At 37.1% G+C, this 19,292-nt stretch overlaps 4 protein-coding genes across 5 annotated transcripts; 2 read left to right on the top strand and 2 right to left on the bottom strand.

Moving 5' to 3' along the window:
* The first annotated feature begins 1,420 nt into the window (after positions 1–1,420).
* Positions 1,421–3,885, top strand: LOC133873311 (plasmodesmata-located protein 2-like). 2 transcript variants are annotated; one of them, XM_062311035.1, is made up of 4 exons: positions 1,421–2,545; positions 2,756–2,863; positions 2,961–3,009; positions 3,667–3,885. In XM_062311035.1, exons 1-3 carry the CDS (start codon positions 1,753–1,755, stop codon positions 2,966–2,968), a joined length of 909 nt encoding a protein of 302 aa, XP_062167019.1. In that variant the 5' UTR covers positions 1,421–1,752; the 3' UTR covers positions 2,969–3,009; positions 3,667–3,885. The 2 variants fall into 2 exon arrangements, with proteins under 2 accessions (XP_062167019.1, XP_062167016.1); XM_062311032.1 differs by lacking the exon at positions 3,667–3,885 and having other exon boundaries at positions 1,422–2,545; positions 2,961–3,414.
* A 1,765-nt stretch (positions 3,886–5,650) lies between these two features.
* Positions 5,651–7,553, top strand: LOC133858550 (pentatricopeptide repeat-containing protein At4g33170-like). The gene has a single exon (XM_062294029.1). The coding sequence runs from the start codon at positions 5,723–5,725 to the stop codon at positions 7,430–7,432; it is 1,710 nt and encodes a 569-aa protein (XP_062150013.1). The 5' UTR covers positions 5,651–5,722; the 3' UTR covers positions 7,433–7,553.
* Positions 7,554–10,605: 3,052 nt separating this feature from the next.
* Positions 10,606–11,136, bottom strand: LOC133858545 (mitochondrial import receptor subunit TOM9-2-like). The gene has a single exon (XM_062294024.1). It carries the CDS (start codon positions 11,068–11,070, stop codon positions 10,777–10,779), a length of 294 nt encoding a protein of 97 aa, XP_062150008.1. The 5' UTR covers positions 11,071–11,136; the 3' UTR covers positions 10,606–10,776.
* A 1,879-nt stretch (positions 11,137–13,015) lies between these two features.
* Positions 13,016–19,042, bottom strand: LOC133858544 (uncharacterized). The gene is made up of 5 exons (XM_062294023.1): positions 18,821–19,042; positions 17,326–17,528; positions 16,964–17,192; positions 15,882–16,034; positions 13,016–13,724 (listed from the first exon to the last, which is right to left on the bottom strand). Exons 1-5 carry the CDS (start codon positions 18,948–18,950, stop codon positions 13,018–13,020), a joined length of 1,422 nt encoding a protein of 473 aa, XP_062150007.1. The 5' UTR covers positions 18,951–19,042; the 3' UTR covers positions 13,016–13,017.
* Between the last annotated feature and the right edge of the window lie 250 nt (positions 19,043–19,292).

Raw genomic sequence — 19,292 nt, 5'->3', positions numbered from 1 at the left:
CTAAGAAATCAACGACCCGTCAAGGATCCGATGCATTTACAGTAAAAAAAATTTGACAATTGGAAACATGTGAACGTTGAAATGAATTGTCATCTAATAGGACATGCAAGAAAATATAAGGATTCACCTTCCTCTCCTTCTCACACACACACACACACACTCTCTTAGCAAAAGAAATGGGCTCTTGCGTTTCAGCCAAACATAGGAGTGGAGTAAATTTTATTATTTAATCAATACTTTAATACTATCCCTCACGTGTTGGCTCAAACTCTTATTTAATAAGTGAGATCCAACACGTGAGATATTTAATTGAAATTGGAGAAAAACCGTAGAGTCAAAGTTCAAATTCAAGATCTTTGTTTTTGATACAATGTTAAATCACTACTTGTCCCAAAATCTTAAGCTAATAGTAAAGAATTACAACAGCAACCACCGCTTGGTGGCCGTCAACCTCAAGGCTTTTCGAGGTAGCCGTCATGTACGGTTGCCGGCCTTTGGAGGGTGGTTTTGTGCCGATTAGAAAATGGGTCTGGTTTGGGTTTCAACACATTAGAAGCTGAAAATTAAAAAAATCATTAGAAAATAGAATACAAATCGGATATCCAAAGCTGTTAAAAGCATGTGAGAGGCAGGCTTTTATCAAGTAATTGATAAACAATCCTTTTTAGTCAGCCCTGCCCCTGCCCCTGCCCCTGCGCTGCGGCACGGAAAAAGCAAAAAGAAACGCCAACACAACCATACCCGAAGCTACGTTTGCATTGTTTCAATGCCAACCATTATGTACGTAGATATTGGGAGGAATGACCAAAGACAAAAAAACAAAAAGAATCTCACTCCACTGTTATATAATAGTGAATACAGCTAAACAAAGGAGACTGCATATTTATTAAGTAACACACCATTCGTTTTACTACCAAAACAGGGCTTTTGGTTGGACGTGTTCGATCTCTCTCAGAAATCAGAAATCAGACGAATGAACAATAGAATCTAGTTTGAGCTTTGTTTAATGGTTAAGTTAACCCTAATCATGTGCCATAAATGATTCATGTGCATGTCGTGAGGGTTTTCTCCAAGTTATAAATTCTTTGTGCAAAGGCTAGGCTCCAAATTGATGTTTATTGGACTACAAGCGTCACCAACTCTCTCGAGAAAATGGAAAATGGAAAATGGAAAATGGAAAATGGAAAATAGAAAACAGTAATCATTATTATTCAATTCAACCATGATGTACTTTGAGTCAAACTTCACACACTTCTCTCCCAGAAAGTCAGATTCCCCTCCAGTCCTCCACTCACACGCTCCTCACCCTCCTTACATTGAGAATATATCTCTCTGCTATAACTTTGAACAGCAGTTTTATTATTCAAACCATTTTGCTCTCATTCTCTTGAAATATTAAAATATCACTTAATTAAAATCTAACAAATAGTTCACTATTCCATAAAAATTATTATTTTATGTCTACGATTCGTGTACATTGTACTACTTGTGGAGATAGAGTAGGAAAAGCCCTACCCTGCTCACTGCTCACTGCTCAGCCTCTGCTCATCTAAAGAGCCAAAGGGCAACCCCTCCCTTCCAAATCTGAAATCCAAACCCTTCCCAGCAAAAAAGCTGCAGAAATCAAAGAATCAAACGCAACCCATTGATGAGATGAGAGATCCTTCCCTCAGTTTCACCAAAACCCACTTCTCATAACCCCCCCAAAAAAAAACCTGCCATGATTTGATTTATCAACACCGGCCGCCCCAAATGGGTTTTGCCTCAAAACCCTTTTCCTTTCTCCTTCTTCTCTCTCTGATTTTCTGTACCAATCTTGAGCTCATCCCAGTTGCTGAATCTGCCAATGACTACACAGCGTTGGTCTACAAGGGGTGTGCGAAGCAGTCCTTTTCAGATCCAACTGGGGTTTACGCCCAGGCCCTCTCAGCCCTCTATGGTTCCCTGGTTTCACAGGCCACAAAGGCCAGGTTCTCCAAGACCACCTCCGGCAGCGGCCAAACCACCATATCCGGTCTCTTCCAATGCAGAGGGGACCTTAGCAATTCTGAATGCTACACCTGTGTCAGCAAACTGCCCCAGATGACCGAAAGTCTGTGTGGCAAAACCATAGCCGCGAGAGTCCAGCTCTTTGGCTGCTACATTCTCTATGAGGTTTCTGGGTTTACTCAGATTTCAGGCATGGAGTTGCTGTTCAAGACGTGCGGGGCAACAACCGTGGCCGGAAGTGGGTTTGAGGAGAGGAGGGACACTGCGCTTTCGGTGCTGGAAAACGGCGTCGTTAGCGGCCACGGGTTCTACACCACGAGCTATGAAGCCATGTATGTTTTGGGCCAGTGTGAGGGGGATTTGGGTGACTCCGATTGTGGAGAGTGCGCGAAGACCGCCGTGGAAAAGGCTCAGGTTGAATGTGGGAACGCTATTTCCGGCCAAATCTATCTTCATAAGTGCTTCATTAGCTATAGTTACTATCCCAATGGGGTTCCCACAAGATCAACTTCATCCTCCTCCTCCTCCTCCTCCTCCTCATCATCATCTTCATCAGGTTAAGTCACTTTTTTTCCGCCCCTCTCTGTAATTTTCTTTTAATCCCCAATTTTAGTAGGATTAATTAAAACTCTCTCCTATGGGCCTTTTTTGTCCATACCCAGATTAGTGGGGTTTCTACTTTTTATGAACAATTATGTTTTATTAGATTTTATTTAAATGAGTATAATAATTAATGTGGGATTTGTTTTAATTATTGTAAATACAGGGGGTAATACAGGAAAGACAGTGGCTATAATATTAGGAGGGGCAGCTGGAGTGGGGTTTGTAGTAATTTGCCTACTGTTTGCTAGAAGTTTACTGAGGAAACATGATGGTACGTATATGTGAAACTTTGAAATGGATCTTTTTTTTTTCCTTTTTCTTTTTAAATTAATGCTGATATATGGTTGGAATGTGTTATTTTTATGCAGATTTTTGATAGGAGATGGGTTCTAGAAAGAAGCAAAAAGTTGTTCTGAGGTAGAATTTTTTCTACAATATTATTTTTTGTTTTTAGGTAAAAGGAGATGGGTTTTTGTGGTGAATATAAGTGGCACACAGAGAGAGAGAGAGAGAGAGGTGTTTATTCTTACTTGTTACAGTTGGTTAAGAATTTTATAAGAAGGGGATTAAGCAATTAGGGCATGAAAAGTAAGAAGGTTTTTTTCACAAAAAGTGAAAGGGGGGGGGGGGGGGTAGGAATGAATGTTTTGTCATTTTGGGTGGAAGAACAAGAAATTCAGTGGGCTCATGGGATTTGGCCTTTTTTTTTTTTTTTTTTTTTTTTTTTCTTTTTTATAAGATCCCGCCATACCCATGTGATGTGGGCGTTTCTTTGTTTTTCCCCTCCTCTCTAGATTAATGCACCTCTCTATTTTCTTCTTACACACTTTATGCTTTTTAGAAAGTTGCATCCTCTCGCTCACTCGCTCTCTGATTTACACGCGCTCCCGCTCCCGCTCCCACTCCCGCTCCCCCACGCGTTGTCTATTTAAAGCGATTAATCAATCAATCGCTTTAACTGCCTTAATTTAATTAATTGAGGGTTATCATTTTTATTTTTATTTTTATTTTTCGTGTTAAGAGTCTATATTTTCATTTTTATTTTCCTTTTTTAAGTATATTTTTCACAAGCAGGCAGTCGGGAGCGAGATAAAAATGTTTTGTGGTTGTGGATGATGATGATGATGATGATTGGTGCTCATCCTACATGAAGAAGAGTATGAATTTCACGCGGAAAAAGCCAATTTGACAGTTGTAGACCCTTATGATTTGTCAGAGCAGTAATGCACCATTGCTCCCCAATAATATCCACTGCACATTCCAAGCTGTATACAGTTCACAGTTCACAGTTCAGACGTGTGTACAATTTCCTATTTATCTATTTATTGCTTAAAATTGGGGGCTTTTTTTATTTTATTTTATTTTATTTTTGGAGAAGTGGGTTAATGTCCCAAAATCACAAAAAAAAAAAAAAAAAAAAATCATGGTTCAAATTTTGATATACCGAAGTAATAAATACTGATATGATAAAATCTGAAGTCATTTCATTTCATTTCAAAACAGTGGTTGAGATTCAAGAAATCTCCACGATAATAAAATGCTTTGAAATTTTGTAAAGTATTTTGATCCTTATCCTTTGGATGACTGACTAAATTCATATGTTCTGACTTGCAAAAGAAAAAATAAAATAAAAAAGTTTCATATGCTGTGTTCACACCAAAACAAACCACATCCTTCACCTAAAAAAATGTGGAGCACCGACCTTCACCTTTCTACATTTTTATCAAAGGCTCCGTTTAATAACCTCCCATTTCCCTTATTTTCATATCTCTAAAAAAAAAAAAAAAATCAACTCAAAACATTTTTAATTTTTTTTACTTTTTATATCATATTAATAATTTTTTATTATTATTTAAATAAAAAAACTAACTATAATACAAAATCTTTTTATTTTTTGATATAAATTTTTTTTTACTTTATATCATATTAATGACTTTTCACTTTCATTTAACAAAAAAAATTTCCATGAGAGGAGAGAAGAGGAGGAGGAAAAGATTATTAAACAGGACCTAAATTTAGGACACCCAGGTTAGGGGTGACCTACATTGGTCCTTTGGCTTTGACAACCTTAAAAATGTTTAAAACTCTTACAAAAATACTATGACCAGTCAAATGTATAATTTTTGACCCCACCCCCCAAATGACAGGTCTACTGGTATGTCAAATCTCTTTTAATTTTGAACGTGGGATGCGTCTCGAACAACACGCTTATGGTTTGGATGCAAAACATCCTTATATTTGACTTTTAGAAAACGCAAGTACACTGTGATTTAATTTACCAAAAGTCTTCTTCACATTGCAAAAGGGGCAATGGATTGAGGAAGAATTGTTATAAATTTTACTAAATAAATGATAATAGACGAATTTTATTTTATAAAAGACTTTCGTCGGAACATAATTTGAAGGAGATATAGTCTTTTTTAGATTTTTTTGTACATGTTTATAGGCTCATTGTAGCAAACTAGGAAATTTTTATATTCATTTGAAACATGGCCGGCTCGATATATTTTGGGCCTAAGGTGAAAATTTTAAACGAGGCTTTTTTCCGTTGGTCCCACAATGATGATTGTTTTTGTAGAGTTATGACTTGTATTTCAACAAGTCTTTTTCCGTGAGCCTCACTCTCTTTATTGGCTCTCTTGTAGTTCACATCATTTTAGTTGAGTCTCCTAATAAGCGAGAAAATGTACTCTTTTTTGGTTGGTATTAATTGTTGTGTTCTTATGCCTCTAACTATTTATTTTTCTATTGAAGTTAAAGAGTCTTCAAATAAGAGATCATCCTTTCTTTTTTTCAAACAAATCTATCATTTGGAGCCTTATTCCATTGAGAAAAAACCGTTTTGAGCTTATGATTAGATTTTTTTTCTTTTGGGCCTTATTCCACTGAAAAAAAAACATTTTCAGATTATAATTAAGCTTTTTTTTTTTTTTTTGGAACAAACCTGTCTTTATGGGGCCTTATTTTACTTGGGAGCCTTAGGTGACTGCTTAGCTCGCCTTATGATTAAACCGGCGTGAAAAGAAAAAATATAAAAATGAAAAATAAGGAAGCAATGTCAAGGCTACTACCATTTTGTTCGCAAGTGCATGGCACCAAGCCCCTCTAAAACTTTGACATCCTCCACAGGATGAACCACGTATTAGACTCGATCCCAAGCAACACCGAACCACGCGTAGCCCATGCCCAAGCCATCAAAGCCGGCAACACCGACCGCTCGATCTACAACAATCTCGTCACCCTCTACTCCAAATCCAACCTCTTGTCCTACTCCCTCCGCCTCTTCCACCAAATCCCATCGCCCAACGTTGTCTCATGGACCGCCATCATCTCCGCCCACGCCAACACCCTCCTCTCCCTCCACCACTTCATCTCTATGCTCCGCCACCCCACCTTCCCCAACCAGCGGACCTTTGCCTCTCTCTTCAAAACCTGTACCGCACTCCCTTGCTTCTCTTTCGGCCTTAGCCTCCACTGTCTGTCCCTCAAGCTCTCACTCTCTGGCGAACCCTTTTCTGGGTCTGCGCTTATCAGCTTCTACTCCAAGTATCGCTTACCCAATGAAGCTCGTAAAGTGCACGATGAAATTCCTCACAGAGATGATGTTTGTTATTCCGCCATTGTTGTGGGACTCGCGCAAAATTCAAGGTCCATCGATGCGTTATCGATGTTTGCTGATATGAGAGCTTGCGGTGTGGCATCCACGATGTATAGTGTCTCGGGTGCGCTTCGTGCAGCCGCAGAGGCTGCTGCATTTGAGCAATGTAGGATAATACATGCCCATGCGCTGGCTACCGGGTTAGATACAAATGTGATTGTGGGTACTGCTCTAGTTGACGGGTATGGAAAAGCAGGTTTTGTCTCGGATGCAAGGCGGGTTTTTGATGAGAACTTGCCGGGGATGAATATCGTTGGGTGGAATGCATTGATGGCTGGCTATGCACAGCAGGGGGATAAGAACTCGGCCCTTGAGCTTTTCAATTCAATGGAATCTCGAGGGCTTGTACCGGACGAATATAGCTTTCTAGCGGTCCTAACATCGTTTAGCAATGCAGGTTTGGCTGCTGAGGCTGAACAGTGGCTGACACGCATGGAAGTAGATTATGGTTTGGAACCGGGGTTAGAGCATTATACATGTTTGGTGGGTGCATTGGGACGGGCTGGTCGATTACAGGAAGCTGAGGGAGTTGCGATGACAATGCCTTTTGTGCCGGATGCTGCAGTGTGGCGAGCTCTGCTCTCTAGTTGTGCATATCATGGTGCAGCAGACATGGCTTGGGCTATGGCTAGACAGTTATTGGAAATCAACCCGCATGATGACTCAGCTTATGTGATTGCTGCCAATGTGTTATCAGTTGCCGGTAGGTGGGATGAGGTTGCGGAAGTGCGGAAGATGATGAAAGATAGGAGGGTGAAGAAGGAAGGTGGCAGGAGTTGGATTGAAGTGCGAGGGAAAGTGTATGTATTTTTGGCTGGGGATAGAAGGCATGAAAGCACGGAGGAAATATATGAGAAGTTGGCTGAGCTAATGAAAGAGATTGAGAAATTAGGGTACGTACCGGTTTGGAAAGAGATGATGTTGCATAAGGTAGGGGAAGGGGAGAAAAAGGAAGCACTTTGGTATCACAGTGAGAAGTTGGCAGTGGCATTTGGAGTGGTGAGTGGAGCTGCACCACCGGGGAAGGCACTAAGGATTGTGAAGAATCTGAGGATTTGTAGGGATTGTCATGAGGCTTTTAAGTATTTTAGTAGGGTTTTGGAGAGGGATATCATTGTGAGGGATGTAAACAGATACCATAGATTTTTGAATGGTAGCTGTTCTTGTGGAGATATCTGGTAACTTGTAGGAAATGAGGCACTCTATAATGCTGCCCAGGGGAGAAAGAATCCGCTCTTCAAATTTTACCTTGTTGCACTGTTTATTTAATCCAACGCTCACTGATAAAGTCCTTGTTTTGCCATGTACAGAAACCCGTTGTCAACAAACAGTTTTTAAGAACTAAAAAACAGAAGACGGGGGAAAATGGAGGATTAAGATCCTAGGTATTACGATTTTTTGTGGGCCGTTCTTTTAAAATGAACGGACAGATCATGACAACAAAATCAAAACCAAAAAAGTCCATGGGATATTTTTAGGGTGGTTGTGTGGTAGTAGGCTAGTAGCCACCCAAAAGGGCAGGCCGGAGGACGTGAGGGTGGTTCAGCCACCAAACACCCACCCCCCAAAAAAAAACCATTTTTTTTTTTGTGAGCTTTGTTGTGACGATCTGAATCATAGAAATGTTGTTGGATAAGATCTCAATTCGAAAATGGAAACACCATTTTGCCATTTTCAGGATCAAATTTTTCGAAGACAAGTGCACAGTGTCCACGCAGTGGGAGGTCTGTCTTTCAATTCTTAACCAATGCATGCACTCATTTGTTTTTTATTTTTTTTATCCTTTTGCGTCTCACTAGCCGCCCGAACCCTCTTTCAAGCTTCTCATTGCCATATACCTATTTTTAAAAGGTCTCTGAGGTTCATCTTGTACTCAATTGCTCCAAATAATATCGGATCCAGAAGATGGAAGCGAAAATCTTTTGACTCCGGTAGGTTCCTTTCCAGCTTTTGTTACAGAAATCTGTTTCAACCTTGAAACTAATGCTTTTATTCTCAGACATTATGTACATGAATGATGCTGCTGATGGTGTTTTGTTTTCCCAGAAAGGAATTGGAAATATTGACTGAAGAGACAAAGCCTTCTTTTGATCTCACGGCCACTGTTAAACATTTATACTAAACTAAATTAAAGGTTCTTCTTGTAACTAAAAATTTCTTCTGTTTCTTACCATTGGGGAAATATTGACGTAGGATGTCACAATTCTTACTCTAATGAGGTTTGTTTCAAACTTTTCTTCTGCTTCTCTATCTTTACTCTTTATATGTTGATTTCGCTCTAAAAATGACAATAAATTAGAATTTATTCTCTGGAGTTGAGAAATCACGGATCAAATTTTGTGTACTGATACTGCCTGCCACTTCATTTTCTACTGAACCATTTTTTGTTCATTCACAGCAATAAAAGTCAAATAACATATATTCTTGATTTATGTTTCTATTGGAGTTAAGGTCTGGCTTAATAATGAAGAATCGATAAATCTAAACAGGTCCAACTACTTCTATGCTTCTATTAATGATTATTGATTCACGGACTCTGGTTTTCTTTTCTTCCGCTTGACAGTTGATTCAGGGGGGTCAGTTTGGGGTAAATGGGTTCAAGCAGTTCTGTCTAGTAAGGATTTTTGCAAATTGTTGAGTTGTTGATGGCTAACTTTGTTTCATTGGAAGGAAAGATGTTCATGTAGGGAGAGACGTAGTGAAATATAGCATACAAGGAGAAACAATAGGTTTGCTTTTAGCATTGGAGTTGATGCCTATATATTTTTAATAAGTAATAAATTAGTCTTATTAAAAGCGTAAGGCGCCTATAAGTACACCGGAAATATACAAGAGAAAGCACTTAACTATAAATCGAAAAACAAACAAGAAAATCGCCAAAACTAAGCGACAAAGGGGACAGACACAAAAGCCACCGTCTAAAGATACAAAGTATGAAAAAATAATAAAATAAAATAAAATATTAGAATAAGAAGAAGAAGCTAAAATATCCTTCAAGAACCTCTCTAAATCCTAGAAACACCTATTATTTCTTTCCTTCCAAACACAACAAAGTATGTATGTCGGCACCATCTTCCAAATTGCGGCACTCCTCGACTTTACAAACGTCCACCAACAAGCAAACAAGTCAAAGACTCTACTACCAATTCCATCTATTATCTTCTCAGAGTTGGGGACTATTTTCTTCAGCTAAATAGTGTACATTTCAATCTCCACTATAAAAAGTTGAATGCCTCAACCAAATGAATAAATAACAATCAAGAATGAAACATAGCACTCCTTAGCGGATAGGGATCTACAGCAATTAGCTGGCCAAATTGTTAGAAATTTAGGTAGTTATTGTGAAACAGTTCATATGGAACCTGCCTAATCAAATAAATTTTGGGCTGCCTAGCTATCTATCATGACAAGTGGGTTCCACAAGTACTTGTTGTGGATCCCAATCCGACTTACAGCAACTCCATACTACTGCGATCCCCGGGGTTCCAAATTAATTACTTTCCCTACTCAAAGTAATTATATGAAATCCTCAAAGGATTCATATAAATAACAATCAAGAATGAAACATATCACTCCTCAGCAGATAGGGACCCACAACAATTAGCTATGCAAATTGTTAGCAATTTGGGTAGTTATCGTGAAAGAGTTTATATGGAACCTGCCTGCTCAAATAAATTTTGGGCTTGCAGCAACTCCATACTACTGCAATCCCTCGGGTTCCAAATTAATTACTTTCCCTATTCTAAGTAATTATATGAAATCCTCAATGGATTCCAAGCAATGGTGTGTGTGCATTACTTGCTGGTGCACATACAAAAGTAGGTTGCTAGAAGAATAACTCTATTGCAAATGTACCCATGTTATCAGTTTCTGGCCACTACACAAAGGACTTGGATATAATAATTAAAGAGCACAACCATGAATACGACTTGGGAATTCACTGATGAACAAATTATAGACAATATTATGATCTTCAAATCATAAAGCTTCATAAAGAACAATTTTTAACAGAATTTAAGTATAATTGCAGAGAATTTTTTTTTTTATGAACCCAATCTACAGTCTCTGTGCATGATAAAATCTCAGAAGCATCATATGGAAAACACTCTTTGAGGTCGATCATACTGCAAACTGCAACTCTACATATATTGAGTTAACACTATAGATAACCATAGCCCCAAGTTCAAATTTGTCAACGAGACATTATTGAGTTAAATTTTGTCCCTTCATATTATTCTTTATTAACCCAAATTCTTTGAAAGATTTTCCCTTTTCTCTGTTTTCTCACCAAACAAACGGCATATCATCGAAAGTCACCAAAACTTGTCAAATGAACCAAACAAAAACGAACGAAAGAACCCTAAATAACTTAGGCATCCATTTCATTTGAAAATCCGAAGCAATTAAAGAGAATCCAATTAAAAATGCTCTAACGCTGCAAACGCTAATTCTCAAAACACCAAAGCCAAAATCACATATAACATCCAATCCAAAACCCAATCTCCGATGAGCGGAGCTGACCTGAGTCACTTGGGGGTACCGAGGAGGCTGGCCTGCTGGAGCTCGAGGTCATTGAGCTGCTGCTCGCGGTCCATCTCGATGATGAGGGGCACCACCAGGATGAGGAAGGTGGTGCCGGCGATCCACGCGGCCTTGCCCGTGCTGCGGATCAGCTTCTTCGACACCAAGGCCGCGTCCGAGGCTGCGCGCTTCGACTGGTGGACGATCGGCGACTGAGACACGCTGCGCGATACCCTCGCGATTAATGACTGCTCGTTGCTCGTCGCAGAGACTCGCTTTTTGCCCTGAGACGACGCCATTTCGGTCTTCTTACTAGTGAGTAAGCCAAGGGTTTTGGGGGGTCTCTTTTGCCTTTAAGGGTTTTGCAGCTTCATTCTCTTTTTTTTTTTTTGTTTTTTGTTTTTATTTCCCATCCTTCAAAAATTAAAATCAACGGCCTACGTTTTTAGTGCTGCTTTTCTTTTTCTCCGTTCTAGATTAGAATAATATTATTTAATAGAATTTCGTAGCATAAAACTCAATAATGTAATAATAAAAATCAGTCATCGTAACAAATAAAAAAAAATAAAAAATGCCAATCCAAGAGCTAATTTTTACTACTATATCATCTAATTATAAGGCAGTTGTGTATGAATCTATTAAATTGAATTACTCCGCTCTTTTTAATTTTATTTCTATATTTTTTTTTTCTCCCTTTGGAGAGGACATTTTTTGGGGGAACTTGGGTAGAGGAGTAGAAATAGCGAGCAAGATACTACGTTTTTTCTTTAGTAATATTATTTAGTAAACTACTATACCAATACAATTAGGATGACGTGGCAAAGAAAATCAAATCTTGATTTTATTTAATAATTTGACAAGTATTGATATAAATGCAGATTTTTACTGTCACATCATCAAGTTATATAACAATCTACTAAAAATCATTACTCATAATACAATTCCAAGAGACTAATGGATTTACCAACTCTCTGTTTTTCTTTTGCGAAAAGTATGGCTGAATTCGAGCCGAATTGAGTTGAGTATTGAATGTTCAAGTTTGACTTATTTAATTTTATTTTGAACATGAATCGAGCTTAAACTTATCACCAAGCTAGATATTTTATTCAAGTTTGGGTCATTTAATTTTATTTCGAACACGAATCGAACTCGATCTTATCATGAGCTGCTCAATAAACTTTCTCGAGTTTATATGTATATATATAAATTCATTATGCACATTCACAAATTACGCGTGTTCATATACATACATGTCACTACACATACTTATAAACACGTTCATGTACACACAAATCTATAAAATTAAACCTATAATAATAATTCAAGTTATATCTATCATATTAGAAAGATAATTCATTGTTACTTAAGATGTTTTTATTACAAATTTAAAATAATACGAAAAAAAAAATTGTAAAACTTATCTTATACAAGTGTATACAAGCTTATTCAAGCCGAGTTGAGTTTATACGAATATATCTCATTTAATATTCAAACATATTATTGTGTTCACGAACAATTCATTTATTATTCGAACCGAGACCAAATCGAGTTTAATCGAACCGAATCGAGCTAAGTTTACGAGCGACTGAGCTCATCTTACACCCTTAGTGAAAAGCTTACTAGTTGAAGTAGTGCTACTACTTTGGCAAGGACGAAACTAATGGCCCGTTTGGTTCACGAAATAAGCCCATAGATGGATTATAGGAATAGTCATTGTTTAACTTGGTAAGGGCTATTTCTAGAAATAGCTATTCTAATAAGAATAATTATTCCATTTATTCCTCTAAAAAAATGATAAGAGTGGTGCGGCCACTCTAATTCAACATTTTTTTTTTTCAAAAAAAAAAAGAAATCAGGTTAAATATTTTAGTAATTTTTGATTAAATTCCTAATTAGAACATATATATTGTCAACAAACTAAAAAATACGAATAACTATTTCATTCCACCCTCCTCCGTTCCAAGTAGTAATTTATTCATTTTCATAATGAAATACCTATTCGTGCACGAAGCTCAGTGTTGGCCGATACAGGGCCATGATCCCTTGGTTTTCATTTTTTTTTCATTTTTTTTTTATCAAGTTAAATATATACATTTACGCTTAAAATTTAAGTTTGGTCTCTATTAAAAGTAAAGTAAACAAAAAATAATAAACCTACAAAAAATACTGAAAAAGAAAGAGTCAGAAGATAATCTCTTGAAGTTTGCCAAGAATGAAAAGATAACTAACTTCAAACTCTTAAAATATCAATCAACCAATATAAAACCTCTCTTTATATAATGCAAGCATGAAAATGGCAAGTTTAGGAGACGTTCCACTTCAAGGGATTTTGATATGATAGCACTCATCACCAAATCCCTGTTTAAATACGCACCACTCATTTGTAAACCTCTGCATACAACAAGAGATGTATTACACACCCATGGAACTGAAACAGTAAAACCCAAACCAGAACCTTCTTTCCCGCCGCAACAACTTCCATTTCCCACCAGCATATCCTTGTATGCTCTGCCAATTCTGGAAACATACTTTCCTACTGGCAAAATTTGCTCAAGAACAGATGGAACAGACCCATCGGGATTCAAAAGTTCAGAATCTGAATGAAGGTTCACCACAACAGTGCCATGTTCAGGGTGAAGTTGATTACTGAGAGCTTTAAGAAACGGGGAATTAGGGTCCCATAGCTTGCGAGGGAAGATGTCGTCACCGTCATAAGCATCAATGAAGATCATATCATACAGATTGGTATTGTCAAGGACAAAATCCTCTGCGTCTGATTCATAGAGGTATAGCTTCTCATGGATGCCCTTCCACAGTACTTCATCAATGGTATTAGGTTTTGAAAAGGCACGTTTACCTGATGGGGTCATAACGGAGAAAGCAGGAAAACCCATAGCTTCGATCGAGGCTGAGATAACAAGGGGGTCAATTTCAACTATGTGAACTACAGCACCTGTAGGGAGCACAAGAATTCTGAGTCAGGTATATGTGGCCACCAATCATTCAATCAAAAAATCGTTCTATTGTTGGCTTTTTAAGGGTAGATTTGTAATTCATAATGAACCTGCTGGAAAAATGGTCAGAATTTGTATGGAGGGAGTTGTTTGTCACACAAACATACCACATGAGTTATTTGTCACTTTGAAACCCTAGGGAGTTTGTTATTTGTTGCAAACTCAAACCCCAGGGACGAATTTAGCAATTTTTCCTTTATTTTATATGACTAAAGAATCGATTAATCAAGCAGCTCGTGAACAACTTCAAGCATATTCAAAAAATAAATGAACTAAGCTTGAACATGTAATCTAATTCAGTGATGAGTTTGAATTCATCACAGCTCAGCTCAATTATAGCTTTAATCCTTTATCCACTTTCCAAAATCACAAAAATATGCTAATTCAAAAATCATTTCCAAGAGGAGAATTAGAGGTTTTTCCCTGGAGCACCATTTCGATGCCAAGAGCAAAGAAAGAAAGAAAAAAATATAGGTAACATCATCAAGTAAGGTCATATATGTGCATAAATACATATATGTACATATTCATACATACATACATGTGTGTGTGTGTGTGTATATAGACACACACGTATGTAGCATAAGTAAATAGTCATTTTATTAATAAAAAGAGAGTGCTCCACTACACATGAAGTATAATTGAGCAACATTTAAAAAATCAATACAAACTTTATAAAAGAAATTGGAATTAACATTGCCTAAGATAGACATCCAATTATACAAATTTCTAAAGAACAAAGATACGATGGTGATTGACGTAAGTTTGACCCCTTCAAAAGTCTAACTATTTCCTTCTCTCCAAATTATCCACATAAGGCACAATGGAATAGAATCCCAGATTTGACTACCCTTTAAATGAACATATTTCCCCAGATAAGAAATGAACAAATCAATTACCATCCTTGGCATGATCCATCTAACTCTAAAAACTAAAAAGATGAGTGACCAAAGCTCTCTTGCCACCACAAGATGAAGTAAAAAGGTAAACCGTTTTTCTCCATTATCTTTACACATACAAAACAAACAAATCTAATACGAATATGCTAATTATTTTTTCCGAATAATGTACACTGTAAGAATTTTCTCCCAAGCAACTGTCCAATCAAAAAATGCAACCTTTTACCAAATCTTTTCCCTCCCTATACTTTTCCAAGGAAACCTAACATCCCATTTTCCTCTAAATGCTCCATAATAAGAACAAACATCAAATTCACCAGATCTAGATAACCTCTGATATATATTATGGCTGCAAGTTAACTTGGTGACAGGCTCCTATTGTCTGCAGCCATGATCAGAATGGAAATAAAAGAAAAGAAGAGAGGAATGTCATAGCGTAGCATTCAAAGATTATGAAGCTCTTAAAAAGCTACAAATTACATTTAATAATGTCAGAGTTGCAGCATATTAGCAGATCCCAAATTCATCTCAAGTGTGCCAACTTTGCTACTAAATCAGCCCTCCTGAACTGCAAAATATGATTCTGCACTGCACAACCCTTTTATGCAAACCATAAAAATCCATCTTCTAATTTATCAAAGAACTAATCTTATAGCCCAATGCCATTAAGTTGCTTCCTAATACTGAATATTAGAAAAGGAAAAAGAAAAAAACAAAAAAGACTTTGCTTTACTGAACCCCTTAAGGCTCAATATCAGCTTTCCTCATTCTAGATGAAGGACCTCACACTCCAGCATTTTAGTGCTTTGAACAACCTATATCTATGCATATGCAACATAGCTCTTGAAAATGCTGGTTCAGATGTGAGGGTAGAGCAATTACACTAACATTCATACCTGCTATGTAAACAACCTCAAGCTAACATTCATATGGACAGTTTATCATCTCCTTTCATCATATCACCAAGAAATATGAATTTCATGACCTAGTTACAACAATTATAGGAGCACTCATTGAATACATTTCTGTTCCTTGTTCATTATCACATCAATTTGCAGCTGTCTTAACTCTTCTTAACTCTCCAAATCGGTGGACAGTCTTTATCTCAAAGAAATATTTTGTTCATTGTATTACAAACAAGATTTAATACTGATAGAAGAAAAGCACAAGCAGAACGGGTAAGAGATTTTCCCTCACCTTTAATTTTACTAGCCAAAAATAATGGTAAGCTTCCTCCACCATGACCAATGCATAAGATATTCATAGTTTTCCACCCATGCACCGCATTTTTGATATCGTAACCACAAGATGCTATAGTAGCCAACCCAACTGATAGCATACTCTTCAGATCTGCAAAATGACATCCAGACCATCAACTGGTTACTTCTTTTTTCTGGTTTCAGCAGAGATCACAAGCTTGCTTTAAGAACAAAAAAAAAAAAACTACAAGAACAACAACAACAACAAAGAGTAGCACAATTGAAACAGGACCCATTAACATAACATACTGAGTATAAGATACCATATTCTCAATCAATATAAATGTACATAAAGAGAAAACCATAAACAAACATCAAATAGCACATCTATTGATTGCCATGAGAAGAAACTGGGATCTATAGTCCTTGACAAACACACACTCAAATAAATAAATAAATAAATAAAATTCAAAGCAGAAATAAGTGTGCATCCCACTAATAAACTGCCCAGATTTCCAATTTGCTAAAATTCAACATTCAGAAACTAATATGATCTGTGTCATATACTACTTTCTATCAGTGAGGGTTGTACAGAATAGCACTTAAACGGCTAGCATCTATAGATAAATACACCCATAATTATCTAAGTACCAAGATTCCCAAACCAAGGGTTTCTGGAGGTACGAAACCATGATATTAATTAGTGATCACTCAAATGAATGCATTTTTAAACAACTAAAGCAAGACAAGGCTATCCAAAACAGGTCTTCAACCATAGCACAACATTTGGTTTTCCGACAGCAATTTGTTAAGTTATTTCACTTCAGCTAAATATTTCACGTATTGAATCTCACTTATTAAGGGAGAAATGGACCCACGAAAGTATTAAAATATTAATTAAAATAATTAAATGGACCCTTTTTGTATCAGATGAAGCATTTGGGACAACCGATTATTTAATATACCAGAAGAATCATTGAACTCACTCAGACACAACTTGATCCAATTCACGCCGCTCTTTCTTTCGCAAGACTACAACAGCGCATTACAAAAAGGCAAAAATAAGGTTAAGGGGTTTACATGGAACAGCCAGGCAATGTGGCTGCTGCATCAGGAACACCGAGCTCGGCTCTGATTCCCGGTAACCAGCCATTACTTTGACAGTGCTCTGGCGAGTGTCATCGTTGAACCTAAGAGCCCGCCATTGGTAGCCCAGTATCCTAAAACGCCCCTCATCTTCACATCCCGGACGTAACTCTGCGTGCCTACGCTGTAACCATCTCTCTGTTTCAGGCCAGTGCACTTCACTCTGCACATTATTTACAACAGCACCATTGCAAATATTTACTTTTCTGCCAATATCACAAACAAATTAATGTATTTATATATATATATATATATATAACTTTTTTGGCTCAATAGAGAGAGGGAGAGAGGCTAACAGGTTGAGAGGAAGGGTAAGCGACGACGGAGACGGCGCCGTTTCCCTTTTCGGAAGTTGAACGGAGAACGGTTTGACCGTCGGAGTCCGTTCCCCACCACTCGGAGGCGTAAGACCAGTCCCCCTCGTCCTCAATACGGCGCCGTACTGCCGTGGAGAATCCTCGCCGGACGTTCCATGCCGACCTCAACCTGCGCCACATCACTACAAAACCCTAGTCCTCTCAAATTTGGTTTTTGAAAACACTGAGGTTTAGGGATTGTTTAATCCAAGGTTTTCACTTTTCATTTGGTACAGAGATTTTGACACCTTCCCGTTGTAAGACTAGATTGATTGCTCATCTAACATTCTAAATTGTATTAATGCAAATTTTAGTTATGCTTTGGATTTTTTTTTTTTTTTTTTTTTTTGATTTAGTTATGCTTTGGATTTTGAGACAGTATAAAAGAGCATTCATATATTAGAAGCAGCAAAATCTTTCTTAGTTTTAGCTAATTTTTTTTTCTTTAAAATAAATAAATAAATTTGAATACCTACCTCTAAATGTGCGTTTAAGATTACGATCTTATAAATAAAAAGTGTAATTTTAAACTAAATTGTAGAAATGAAGTGCTTGAAAATTGTGTTTTTAGAAAATTACGAGTTGAAAATGCAGAAAATTGATTTTTCAAATCTCAGGCAATTGAGTGTTTTTTTGAAAATGGAGATTTTAAAGACTAACCTGCGATTTTAAAGGTCAAAACTTCGATTTTGCCAAACGATTAACTGTGTTTTTAAAAATAATTTTTTGAAATCGCATTTTTTGAAATCATAAATCCAAACGAATCCTAAAACACCGTGTGTCGCGCTCTATTCTTTTTCAATAATTTTTTTATTATTTGTAAGAAAATAAAGTTGAGAGAAGAGGGAATAATATAATAAAAAAAATGTTTTTGCTCACTAATTTTTTTTACTAATGTAACCAGCTAAATGTGAGTTGCTTTTCACCAAAATTTGCATCCCAATTTCTGACCAGCTGAGTGTGAATGCTCTAATACTAGGTTTTGCAATTCGGGTTGCCGTATCAACCCGTTTAGTTAATTTGGTAAAAAAAAAATGTCATTAATGCGTCATAAATACATTATAAACAAGTTGATGGGTCATTAACGGGTTGACGGGTCATAAACGAGTTATAGCCTAAACCCAAACTCTATATATTCGTGTCGTGTTCGTATCGCATTCGCGGATCGTGTCAAAATTGCCAAGCCTATCTAATACCAGTCGCGTGCTGCTAGTTAAATTAGCTTTTTGGTTAGCCCTTAAAAAATTAGCTAAACTCTTTGTTGAGTGCTATATTTATTGAATGAGTGCAGCAAGCAGAAAAAATAAAAATAAAAAAACAAAAAAAAAAAGGTTTTTTAATCCTCATTATCTCTTTTTTAAATGGATTTGAAATGATTTTGTAAAAAAAAAAAAAAAAGGAATAAAAATTATAGTATAGAGAAAAAGAAAATTACAATAGAGGCTGTTGCATGCTGGCGCCCTGTTGGTGGAGGAGGGCGACATTGAGTGAGGGAAGAGAGCGGTTGGAGTGGGCACGTTGCTTCCTTTATGGGCATGAATGTTGCCTACCCCTCGCCAATTCATGGTTCCATTTGTAGGCCAATGCTTGTAGCAATTGATTGAATTTAGTTTTCCATGGATTTGCCATACCACCACATCTAAGTCTTATTTATACAAGCAAAAAAAGGCCTAATGTCGAAATTTAGCTTGTTAAATTTACTCTTTATAGATTGTTTGGGTGCTTGGAGGGCATCTAGTTGCTTATGGTCTTCAACAACTTTATTCTTTGCCATCTAAATTAAGTCTAAGCTATACTATACCTGCAAAAAGAGTGAGAATCAATGTCCAACTTGGGTTTAGAATACTATTCAAACACCGAGATGCCCCCAAATTATTGACTCTTGAAAGAAGATATAAAGCTATGAA

This window comes from Alnus glutinosa, chromosome 1, assembly GCF_958979055.1.
Source record: "Alnus glutinosa chromosome 1, dhAlnGlut1.1, whole genome shotgun sequence".
Taxonomy (NCBI): Eukaryota; Viridiplantae; Streptophyta; class Magnoliopsida; order Fagales; family Betulaceae; genus Alnus; species Alnus glutinosa.
Note: the sequence above shows the minus strand (reverse complement) of the source record. Positions and strands in the feature narration are given on the sequence as shown.

Bases quoted from the DNA above. Each gene is read 5' to 3' on its own strand.
- LOC133873311 (XM_062311035.1), top strand. From the start codon at position 1,753: ATGGGTTTTGCCTCAAAACCCTTTTCCTTTCTCCTTCTTCTCTCTCTG. The intron at 2,546-2,755 runs GTTAAGTCACTT...TTGTAAATACAG, and splicing joins CTCATCATCATCTTCATCAG to GGGGTAATACAGGAAAGACA.
- LOC133858550 (XM_062294029.1), top strand. From the start codon at position 5,723: ATGAACCACGTATTAGACTCGATCCCAAGCAACACCGAACCACGCGTA.
- LOC133858545 (XM_062294024.1), bottom strand. From the start codon at position 11,070: ATGGCGTCGTCTCAGGGCAAAAAGCGAGTCTCTGCGACGAGCAACGAG.
- LOC133858544 (XM_062294023.1), bottom strand. From the start codon at position 18,950: ATGAATTGGCGAGGGGTAGGCAACATTCATGCCCATAAAGGAAGCAAC. The intron at 17,529-18,820 runs GTAATTTTCTTT...AGGGTTTTGTAG, and splicing joins AGCATGCAACAGCCTCTATT to TGATGTGGCGCAGGTTGAGG. The intron at 16,035-16,963 runs GTAAACCCCTTA...GTCATTTTGCAG, and splicing joins ACATTGCCTGGCTGTTCCAT to ATCTGAAGAGTATGCTATCA.